General features: G+C 39.5%; 1 protein-coding gene across 1 annotated transcript in view; it reads left to right on the top strand.

Moving 5' to 3' along the window:
• The window catches only part of TUBGCP5 (tubulin gamma complex component 5), a 59338-nt gene extending 49290 nt beyond the window's left edge, over nucleotides 1-10048 (top strand). The window contains exons 17-23 of the mRNA XM_024747291.1: nucleotides 416-500; nucleotides 733-853; nucleotides 1540-1715; nucleotides 2807-2932; nucleotides 3924-4012; nucleotides 7856-7956; nucleotides 9500-10048. Of these exons, the coding sequence (XP_024603059.1) occupies nucleotides 416-500; nucleotides 733-853; nucleotides 1540-1715; nucleotides 2807-2932; nucleotides 3924-4012; nucleotides 7856-7956; nucleotides 9500-9555 (754 nt within the window). The 3' untranslated portion in view covers nucleotides 9556-10048. The remainder of the gene's footprint in view (nucleotides 1-415; nucleotides 501-732; nucleotides 854-1539; nucleotides 1716-2806; nucleotides 2933-3923; nucleotides 4013-7855; nucleotides 7957-9499) is intronic.
• The last annotated feature ends 1626 nt before the right edge of the window (nucleotides 10049-11674 follow it).

Here is an 11674-nt window from a genome sequence, read left to right as displayed (position 1 = left end):
CACACACACACACACACACACACACACACACACTCTCCCTCTCACTCTCTCTCCCTCTCTCTCTCTGTCTCTCTGTCTTTCCCCACCCACTCTCCTGCCACCCCCAAGAGTGTCCGTCTCCTGAGCCTCTCGCTGAACTCTACCAGGACTAGGCACCTGCCAAATACAGTTAACCTTCCCTGACTTTGTCTTTTTTCCTAAGTAATTTACTATAAGTATCTTCTTTTTTATAGCTAAACCCATTATTTAAAAATTTTGCCCCCCTTCTTTATTTCTAAAACCTGATTTCTATTCTGGAATATATGCTTAGAAAAATATGGAATATTTGCATTCCTTTTATGAAATGTCTTTTTGGAATATATAAATTAAATAACTCAAAGTGCTAAATAACTAAAACTTATATTTCTTTATCTAGTCTATCTATATCTTTTGAAAATGTTGACACAGCTAAGAAGAAACTCCCTGTTCATATCTTAGATGGTCTGACCCTGAGCTATAAGGTATGTGCTGATACTCTAAGAACATTTTCTATTAAAATTAAGGCATACAAGGGACTTCCCTGGCGGTGCAGTGGTTAAGACTCCGCACTTCCAATGTAGGGGGCGCGGGTTCGATCTCTGGTCAGGGAATTAAGATCCCACATACTGTGCGGCACAGCCAAAAAAAAAAGAATTTGAGACATATGAGTAATAGGTTACTTTCTATTCTAATTTTCTTTTTTTGTTTTCATAGGTCCCATGGCCTGTGGACATTGTTATAAGTTTGGAATGTCAAAAAATTTATAATCAGGTGTTTCTTCTCTTATTGCAAATAAAATGGGCAAAATATAGTCTGGATGTTTTACTATTTGGTGGTAAGATTTGTTTTCAACAGATAAATTATAATTTAATTTTAGCACTGAAAATAAGGTTGGTAGTCTTAGGTCATTTTTTATATATACACAAGTGCCAAAATGATATGTATTTATGGCCATAGCTTTACAGACATCAGAATTAACTTCCCTGAATGAGTACAGTTAATCTGAAATACAATAACTAAATTAGGAATTTAGCCAGAATAAAAATTCTTAGGTTGGGCTTCCCTGGTGGCACAGTGGTTCAGAGTCCGCCTGCTGATGCAGGGGACACGGGTTCGTGCCCCGGTCTGGGAAGATCCCACATGCCGCGGAGCGGCTGGGCCCGTGAGCCATGGCCGCTGAATCTGCGCATCCGGAGCCTGTGCTCCGCAATGGGAGAGGCCACAACAGTGAGAGGCCCGCGTACCGAAAAAAATAATTCTTAGGTTATGTGAAAAAGTTTTAATGACAAGTTAATAGGACTTTGTTTTTATATTTTTGATGACAGTGATAATCAGGGTGATATGGCAGCTTTAACTGCTTCACCTTCCAGATAGGGAGGATGGGGTCCCCGCTGTGCGTCCAGCCGAGTGCCCTTTACAGGGCAGACGACCACACCATTGCAAGTCCTGCTCTGTGCAGTGGTGCAGGTGGGGTCTGAGTGGATGCTCTTCCCACCCCCTCTCCTCTTCGTTCCTTTACAGAACTAGCTAGTCCTGCTGAAAAACCACAACTTGAAGGACTCTTAGGTGGACAAGACACAGCTGCTAATTTTGGACCACAGAGGGAGCCAGTAAGACAGCAGATTCATCGTATGTTCCTCTTAAGAGTGAAGCTCATGCACTTTGTGAACAGCTTACACAACTACATCATGACCAGGGTTCGTGTCTGTCCATCCACTCAGTTCTGTCACCGTGTATACATCTGTTCGTGGAGAATTACTTGTAATATGTTTATAAATACAAACAAGCACACAAGATACTTAATAGACTGTAAATGTGAAGATAGCACATACTAAAAACTTGGTCATAAAATAACATGGCAGCAGGGGGAAGTGTTTTTTAAAACATGCCAGAGCACATGTATCCAGACACTGTGTCTCTCCTGTCTAGTGACCCCTTGGGATGACACACCCAGAGCGCCTCTTTTGGACTTGCCATCAGAACTTGCCACATAGTCCTTTAAATGTCAGCAGTGGGAACAGGGCTGTCCCTGGAAAATGGCTTCAATTTTTTGTAATGGAAGCCTAAAAACAAATCTGTCAGGCTAGTATGGGGTGTAAGGAGGAAAATGCAGCCAGACTATATACTTTTTTTCTTAAATATAAGAAGTAACTCGTAGAGTAAATAAAACTGCTTTTCTTACACATATTAAAACCAGTTCTAGAGGAACTTCTGAAGAGGAGTTCAGATGTTTGAACAGTAGCAGTGTTATTCGAGGACAGTACTCATTGGGATTATAATGGTTGCTAAAAAAGAATTTGTAGTCATTCTGGTAGATGGGTTCTAAGAACCCACTTTTGTTTGGATGAAGTGAGCCTTTGAAGCCTGTGTTTTATACATGATACACATGGCAGAGGTGCTCTCTTTCCCATGCACTAGTGCCCTTCAGAGGACCAACCTTAAGCCCTTAATTGTTGAGAGTAAATGGTTAAGTTTTTGTTTAATTTGTTTTTTGTTTTCTACTTGAAGTACAGTTATGTTCCTTTTAAAGAAAGACCATTATGTAAGCAGTGGAATTTATAAAAACATATAAATTCAATTTATCTGGTGACTTTTTTTAAAAAATCGATGCATATCCTATACAGTTCATATACTTGCCCCTCCACACAGGAGCAGTCTGTTAGTCCAGAGTGAGGCATTCCCTCCCTGTGCAAGTGAATGTAGAAGAGGTTGGTAAAAAAAGTTTTGTGTGTGGCACATTAGTTCTCAAAGAAAAAAAATCTATTGATTAAATTTGTCATCTTTCAAGATTCTTCACAGTACAGGGCTGGAGTTTCAACATCAAGTCGAAGAAGCCAAGGATTTAGATCAATTGATTAAAATTCACTATAGATACTTGTCAACCATCCATGATCGATGTCTGCTGAGAGAAAAGGTACGTGAGGTGTCACCTGTGAACTTGGCCACTGAGGCAGGAATGAAGCCAGCCAAGGGAAGTTGTCTCTCTACTTTGGAATTTTATACTTATTAAGCTTCTGATCTACAAAATATTTTTTTGACATCTTTATTAGGGTATAATTGCTTTACAATGGTGTGTTAGTTTCTGCTTTATAACAAAGTGAATCAGTTATACATATGTTCCCAGATCTCTTCCCTCTTGCGTCTCCCTCCCTCCCACCCTCCTTATCCCACCCCTCTAGGTGGTCACAAAGCACCGAGCTGATCTCCCTGTGCTATGCGGCTGCTTCCCACTAGCTATCTACCTTATGTTTGGTAGTGTATATATGTCCATGCCTCTCTCGCGCTTTGTCACAGCTCACCCTTCCCCCTCCCCATATCCTCAAGTCCGTTCTCTGGTAGGTCTGTGTCTTTATTCCTGTCTTACCCCTAGGTTCTTCATGACATTGCAAAATATTCTTTAAGGAAGGACCAGATCAAATAGGTTACAAATTTGTACCATATGACTGGAAATTACATATAAGAGAAACAGCTGACAACTTTATTGTGACAGTCTGCACTCAGCACTGTGTTTGGATTCAATAAGAAAATTTTATCCACAGTTATGGAATAATAGTGCTTTGGTCAGGAAATGTGTCCAGCTTGATGTGAATATATTAAGTCATCATACAGCCATTGGAATAACTTGCCCCATTTCACTGGTGAATTCAAATGGCTGTCCCAGGAAAAGGTAGCTTGCTGGCTCTGTTGGTCAGACTCTGCTGCTGATATACCTGTACTGTGGGTGCGGTAGGCGTGTGGTCCAATTCCAAGTGCATTTTGTTCAGAGCCTAGTACCCTTCCTTATACCTAGAAGGCAATGATTGCACTGAGCTTTTTCTGTGACTCATTTAAATTAGGTGAAAGTGTTGGTGTCAGTGTCCAAACATGGTCACAGAGCCTATGTTCTTCCATGGCTTTCTCTCCAGGTCAGTTTTGTGAAGGAAGCCATCATGAAGGTGTTGAACTTGGCCCTCATGTTTGCAGACGGTTGGCAGGCTGGCCTGGGGGCATGGCAGTAAGTACGCAGCTTGTGGGGCCTCTGTGCTGTGACCATTTCAGTTTCACTTTTAGCTGGCTTCATTCTGGGAGCCTTGTTTTTCTTCTTGGCAACACATCACATACACTTATAATTATGGAAAGAATTGAAGAATTGAATTTGTTCATCTAAACTAGGCAACATCAAAATTATGCAATTCTTTTCTGAGCGGTAAAACAAGAAAAATCTGAAGTCTTTTGATTAGAACAAGCAAATATCCTTAAATTACATTCCTGTTGTATAGGTTTGCTAAATTTTTGTTAATGGATGCCTTCGAGCATACACAGAAGCGGGCAGGGAGCGTAACAGACCCTGGGGTCCATCACTCCACTTCAGCAGATGCCAGTGACAATCAGTTCTGTTTTGTGTTTACTGCCCACTCCCACTCCCATTCACTCAATTATTTTAAACCAAATTCTGGACATCATGCTAGATCCTCGTCCAAAATTGTATTTTAGAGAGCTCTAAAAGAATGATTGTATATTTTACTTTTAGGGTGTTTATTATCCACACCTATCACATAGAAAGAGGACCCAGGAGCTCTTTCTTCCTATCCAGAGTACCATCCTCTACTGTTACCTTGAATGTGCAGCTCAATAGTTTGTCCCTGTCTTGTTTATAAAATTAATGTAATGCTGCTATTATTACTTCCTTGAAATATATTTAAAAGAGCAAGTCTGGTTGACTGGGCTCTTGGGATAATAGCTTGTACTTAGCTGGTATTAGTAAGGAGCCGAAAGTTCGTTATAGCACTAATCTAAAATCTTAACATATGGCTGTGTCAGAATACTCTGAATGGTAGATAAAATTCCTCATTGCAGGGGTGAGAACAGAAGTCTTACTTTATTATTGCTGTCTCAAGTGTGTGCAGCAGACTTCCGCCTCCATGTCACTGTCAGGTGGAGGAGAAGGTAATAACACTGCTGCATATTGTTGGCTAAAATTGAACTGTTTCTTCAACAAGGGGGTGAGGAGGACTTAAGAGGCATATTAACCATCACAGTTTATGGAAATTAACTGATCTTGATTCACATTTAAAGCAGAAAGTGAAAAATTTTAAAGCAAGGTGAAATTTTTAGGCAAATGGTATGGTGGCTATGATTTTAAAGGAGTACTTATCTTTAGTGTGTACACACTGAAATATTTATGACTGAAATGCTATGATGTCTCAACTTTGCTTCTAAAGATACGGGGCTAAGGGTATAATTGGGACTGCCTGCAGGGGGGTGACTACTGAAGCTGGGTATGGGTGTTTGCTATTTCCCGTAATAACAGTGTAGGTCTGTGTCTTTATTCCTGTCTTACCCCTAGGTTCTTCATGACATTGCAAAATATTCTTTAAGGAAGGACCAGATCAAATAGGTTACAAATTTGTACCATATGACTGGAAATTACATATAAGAGAAACAGCTGACAACTTTATTGTGACAGTCTGCACTCAGCACTGTGTTTGGATTCAATAAGAAAATTTTATCCACAGTTATGGAATAATAGTGCTTTGGTCAGGAAATGTGTCTTGTCTTTATTCCTGTCTTACCCCTAGGTTCTTCATGACATTGCAAAATATTCTTTAAGGAAGGACCAGATCAAATAGGTTACAAATTTGTACCATATGACTGGAAATTACATATAAGAGAAACAGCTGACAACTTTATTGTGACAGTCTGCACTCAGCACTGTGTTTGGATTCAATAAGAAAATTTTATCCACAGTTATGGAATAATAGTGCTTTGGTCAGGAAATGTGTCCAGCTTGATGTGAATATATTAAGTCGTCATACAGCCATTGGAATAACTTGCCCCATTTCACTGGTGAATTCAAATGGCTGTCCCAGGAAAAGGTAGCTTGCTGGCTCTGTTGGTCAGACTCTGCTGCTGATATACCTGTACTGTGGGTGCGGTAGGCGTGTGGTCCAATTCCAAGTGCATTTTGTTCAGAGCCTAGTACCCTTCCTTATACCTAGAAGGCAATGATTGCACTGAGCTTTTTCTGTGACTCATTTAAATTAGGTGAAAGTGTTGGTGTCAGTGTCCAAACATGGTCACAGAGCCTATGTTCTTCCATGGCTTTCTCTCCAGGTCAGTTTTGTGAAGGAAGCCATCATGAAGGTGTTGAACTTGGCCCTCATGTTTGCAGACGGTTGGCAGGCTGGCCTGGGGGCATGGCAGTAAGTACGCAGCTTGTGGGGCCTCTGTGCTGTGACCATTTCAGTTTCACTTTTAGCTGGCTTCATTCTGGGAGCCTTGTTTTTCTTCTTGGCAACACATCACATACACTTATAATTATGGAAAGAATTGAAGAATTGAATTTGTTCATCTAAACTAGGCAACATCAAAATTATGCAATTCTTTTCTGAGCGGTAAAACAAGAAAAATCTGAAGTCTTTTGATTAGAACAAGCAAATATCCTTAAATTACATTCCTGTTGTATAGGTTTGCTAAATTTTTGTTAATGGATGCCTTCGAGCATACACAGAAGCGGGCAGGGAGCGTAACAGACCCTGGGGTCCATCACTCCACTTCAGCAGATGCCAGTGACAATCAGTTCTGTTTTGTGTTTACTGCCCACTCCCACTCCCATTCACTCAATTATTTTAAACCAAATTCTGGACATCATGCTAGATCCTCGTCCAAAATTGTATTTTAGAGAGCTCTAAAAGAATGATTGTATATTTTACTTTTAGGGTGTTTATTATCCACACCTATCACATAGAAAGAGGACCCAGGAGCTCTTTCTTCCTATCCAGAGTACCATCCTCTACTGTTACCTTGAATGTGCAGCTCAATAGTTTGTCCCTGTCTTGTTTATAAAATTAATGTAATGCTGCTATTATTACTTCCTTGAAATATATTTAAAAGAGCAAGTCTGGTTGACTGGGCTCTTGGGATAATAGCTTGTACTTAGCTGGTATTAGTAAGGAGCCGAAAGTTCGTTATAGCACTAATCTAAAATCTTAACATATGGCTGTGTCAGAATACTCTGAATGGTAGATAAAATTCCTCATTGCAGGGGTGAGAACAGAAGTCTTACTTTATTATTGCTGTCTCAAGTGTGTGCAGCAGACTTCCGCCTCCATGTCACTGTCAGGTGGAGGAGAAGGTAATAACACTGCTGCATATTGTTGGCTAAAATTGAACTGTTTCTTCAACAAGGGGGTGAGGAGGACTTAAGAGGCATATTAACCATCACAGTTTATGGAAATTAACTGATCTTGATTCACATTTAAAGCAGAAAGTGAAAAATTTTAAAGCAAGGTGAAATTTTTAGGCAAATGGTATGGTGGCTATGATTTTAAAGGAGTACTTATCTTTAGTGTGTACACACTGAAATATTTATGACTGAAATGCTATGATGTCTCAACTTTGCTTCTAAAGATACGGGGCTAAGGGTATAATTGGGACTGCCTGCAGGGGGGTGACTACTGAAGCTGGGTATGGGTGTTTGCTATTTCCCGTAATAACAGTTTTCTAGTAAGTTTAAAATGTAAGGTTTTATATCTTTAATGTGCTGTTTATTTGAAAGAAGGTGTGCTTGTGAAAAGTAAAAGTATAGAACTGTACAATAGAAAAGGGAATATCCTTAGTTATCCTCACTCTAGAACTCACTACCATCCTGAAGCAGCAGTTTTGTATCCTAATGACACTTTCCTTCAGACTCTTTGAAAGTTTGGCAGGAAATTTTATATTTTATTTTAGAATCTTTAGAGTTAGGATTCTACATAATTAAACTGAAGCACATTTGAAATTACTCCAAAGGTATTTTATAGCCTACCTAGTAACCCCTTATGCATTTACCTAAATTGAAATTTACTTTCTTTCCTAGAATGGAATCTATAGAGAAAATGGAGTCTGATTTTAAAAACTGCCATATGTTTCTTGTAACCGTTTTAAACAAAGCTGTCTGTAGAGGATCCTTTCCCCATCGTGAGTATTATGTTAAAATATTACTGCTTTTATATTTTCTGGTAACTAAGTCTACCTGTTATTGTTTTGGTACTGATCTCATGAAGAATTAGAATTTTTCACCACTTCGAACCTGGAAAGTCCCTCAGCAGTTGAATTGTTTTTCCCAAATTACAGTGGGGTGAGTGAATCAGTTGTAAAACATTGAGACTGAAGATTTTGCTTTCTAGTATATCATGTGTTACACCAATGGATTTCTAAAACCATTGTTAATTAAAGCAGATGGCAGAATAGGTTTCAGTACACTTCATTGTCATGTGTAGCCTTTGTAACTATTCCTTTTCAAAAGATAGGGTTTGTGGGGGTGGGGGGGGTGTTTGCTTTTTGTTTTTTGTTTTTTTAGCAATTTTAAAATTCCCAAGGCTGCCTCTTAAACAAGGAAATGCAGGCCTGACGGTTCAGTACACAGACAGTGTGTGAAGCAGACAGAGGTCTGTGGGGTGAGTCATGGGGAGAACACAGTCATTTAATCTACAGACACAAAGGACTAAGTAGTATCTCTTGCAGAGCTTTTTTGGGAAAAGTATGCAGGACTGATTTGTTCCCTATTTCTGTATGTTCAAATTGTGATATGCTCATTAAAAGTAGCTGAACATTTTTTAAAATACTGTTAGAGTAACGAGTGAACATAGAATAAACAAACAAAAACATATCATCAGAAAGTTGTGAATGCAAAGAAATCTAAATAAATTCTGGGATGAGATGAGCCCTTCAGTGCTGACCTGCTGCACCCACAGTTCAGGTAGGCGGGGCAGTGACCGGCCAGAGGCACATAATATTTGCCAGGATAGAGAAACTCGTTGTTGGCGTGGCAGACTGGAATCCTAGAGGAGCGCACGCAGGGCCAGTCCTCCTGACCCCCAGCCCTCCCCGAATGCTCTGCGTAAGTGGTGAAGAAGCTGGGGGCCGGCCAGGCAGGAAAACAGAGAAAGTTCTGATCTCAAAGTGCTTACTTAGATCCCTGTATTCCTGTGTTGTGTGACTTCTACAACGAAGAGGCATTTGTTTATTACGCAAGTATTTAAAAACAAATTACTGTTGTAAGCCCCTACTGCCACCTCTCAGCCTCCCCCATTTTTACCCCTGGCCAAAAAAAAAAACCATACTGTGTTAGAAATGTGTTAGAGGAAACATTGATACATTTGTCCATTTTTGCACTGGGTGACTGTTAGGCAAGGAGATTCCACTCATAGCTCAGAACATGGTGTTTTGTTATGAATTGAGGCCAGATTTTATGACATTTTGAAAAATGTGATTTGCTCAGTGTAATGCCCAGATTTTTTTTGTTTTCAAAACTAAAATGATCTGAAATAGAAATAAATCATACTTTCTTAATTGTATTTAATAAATGATTATCATCTTTATTGTATGTTAAGAGTAATGAGTATTTTAATTAAAAATAGAAAATGTCTCTAAATACTTTTCAAGACATTTATTAGAGCCTATTTAGCCATTTTCAAACATTTAAACCTATTTTATTAACCTGTTTTTATTCTTCCCACAGTGGAATCTCTAGCACTGTCACTCATGGCTGGCATGGAGCAAATATCTTCAGTGTAGTAAATGCCTCAGATTTAATCTTCATACATATACATTTCCACCACATGCAGCTGCGAAACGGGAGTCTATTTTGGTTTGTTTTTAAAACTGTTGTCTACTGTCTAGACAAGTGGGTTTTATGTGTTTTCTCTGGAGATTATTGGTTAGTATATTGGGTTATGCATATAAAGCTGTATCACTGATGCAGAATGTGTATAGGCTGTTTACACTTATATTCCCTACTGTAAGCTATAGATTTATGGTATTGATACCTTTAAATATAAAATAATTGTTTTTGAAAATGTAATTATTAATATTAAAAATAAATTAAAGCACTTTATTCCCCTTTTGCTTAGTCACATAAGTGTTGGGTTTTTTTGGTATGCCTGGGAAGTTCCAAAATGGAAAATAGCTTCCACCAGTGTCAATAAATGTAAAAGCCCGCTGTTGATACATCCTATTGTATGGCTTTTGTGAGCTAACCACAATTAATTAAAACTATATTTACTGTTCAGTTTTCCTACATTTTCTTTATATACTTCTTGGCATGTCTCTAGCATTTATGACTCAGCACTGTATTTACTAATTTTTTTAAAAACAACTACTGAAGTCCACATAGCCTCAGAGCTGAGCACCAGGGGCCTCTGCCCAATCTCAGTCGTTTTACAGCATCAGCATTTCCTGCATGCAGATGGCAAAGTCAGCTAATAAGCCCTCCTGGGAACGAGCCCAGGTCTCAGGCTTTACTTTGAAGTCTTGGAAGAAATTCACTGAGGAGGCCTTCAAATGCCAGGGATGAATAGTTACTTCCAGGTCTCAAGAAAACACTGCAGTATAACCTAACAGCTGTAAGATATGAGAAGTATTTCTTGATCTGGTGCTTTAAGTCAAAACCCTGTAGAAACTGATGGAAGCATATGCTCGCATAAAGCAGTCATGATGGAGTCAAGGTTCAAACAATGATGGCCTGGCTCTTTTGGTAAAGTTATTTATGCATAGCAAAAATCATCACATCAAACATACCAAAACATAATTCTTTCATAAACTGAATTATGTTTATTATCAGTGTTTCTAAACCTGGGATAGAAGATACATTTATTTATAGGATATTTAGGAAAGTAAATATTTTCATTTTAAAAAATGAGTATTTGGAATTTGTTGTTATCTTAGACTGATTTTATACTGTATTTGTTCTATTCTCATGACTTTAAGAGTTTCCAGGGGAAGATTAGCAAAGTTTAAATTGGGGGAAGAATAGACTTCACAAAGTGTCACCAGTTGGTTTCTTTGGGAAGGAGCCTCCAAGATGCAGAGTGCCCAGTGGGAGGAAGGGAAAGGGCGATGAACTGGCTGTAGAGAAATCCAGCCCTGCAGGGCTGAGACAATAGGCTTCTGTCCCCCACCTTCATCAGTCCTTGGTTGTGGGTCCCTAGGGCAAGCATGACCTCTCCAGCTGAGGCCATCCCAGGAGCAGCGACACTGCAGCTATGTGCTGGCAGTGCACCAGCACATCAGCTACACTCATCGGGTGATTCTTGAGTCATCTAAATAAAGGACTTTTACGCTAACTCTAAGTAAGAACTGCTCCTTGACTAGTTTGTGTGGGAAAGTTAATGCTGTGATGTACATTAAATCGCCTTCTCCTCTGTGTGGAATAAATGGGATCTCTTTTACTTAATTTTTCTTCTGGTTCTGTTTGGACCTTTAATCTTATGGTTTTCCAGTTGAGCATGTTAGGAGCTTGGAAGTCATCACTCCCATCCTTGGAACAAGAAAAAAGCTGAACAAAATGAAGATCAAGGGCTTCCCTGGTGGCACGGTGGTTGAGAGTCCGCCTGCTGATGTAGGAGACGCGGGTTCACGCCCCGGTCTGAGAGGATCCCACATGCCGCGGAGTGGCTGGGCCCGTGAGCCATGGCCGCTGGGCCTGCGTGTCCGGAGCCTGTGCTCCGCAACGGGAGAGGCCACAACAGTGAGAGGCCCACGTACCACAAAAAAATAAATAAAATTTAAGAAAGGTCCTCTCCACTCCAAGATTTTATAAAATTTCACATTATTTCCCTTAGGAACTTTTAAGTTTTCATTTTTATATTTAACTGTTCCATCTAGAATTTATCTTGATGTAAAATATAATGTGTAA

Source organism: Neophocaena asiaeorientalis, unplaced genomic scaffold, assembly GCF_003031525.2.
Source record: "Neophocaena asiaeorientalis asiaeorientalis breed wild unplaced genomic scaffold, Neophocaena_asiaeorientalis_V1.1 scaffold236, whole genome shotgun sequence".
Lineage (NCBI taxonomy): Eukaryota > Metazoa > Chordata > Mammalia > Artiodactyla > Phocoenidae > Neophocaena > Neophocaena asiaeorientalis.
The sequence above is the reverse complement of the archived record's forward strand: the minus strand, read 5'-3'. Positions and strand labels throughout refer to the sequence as shown.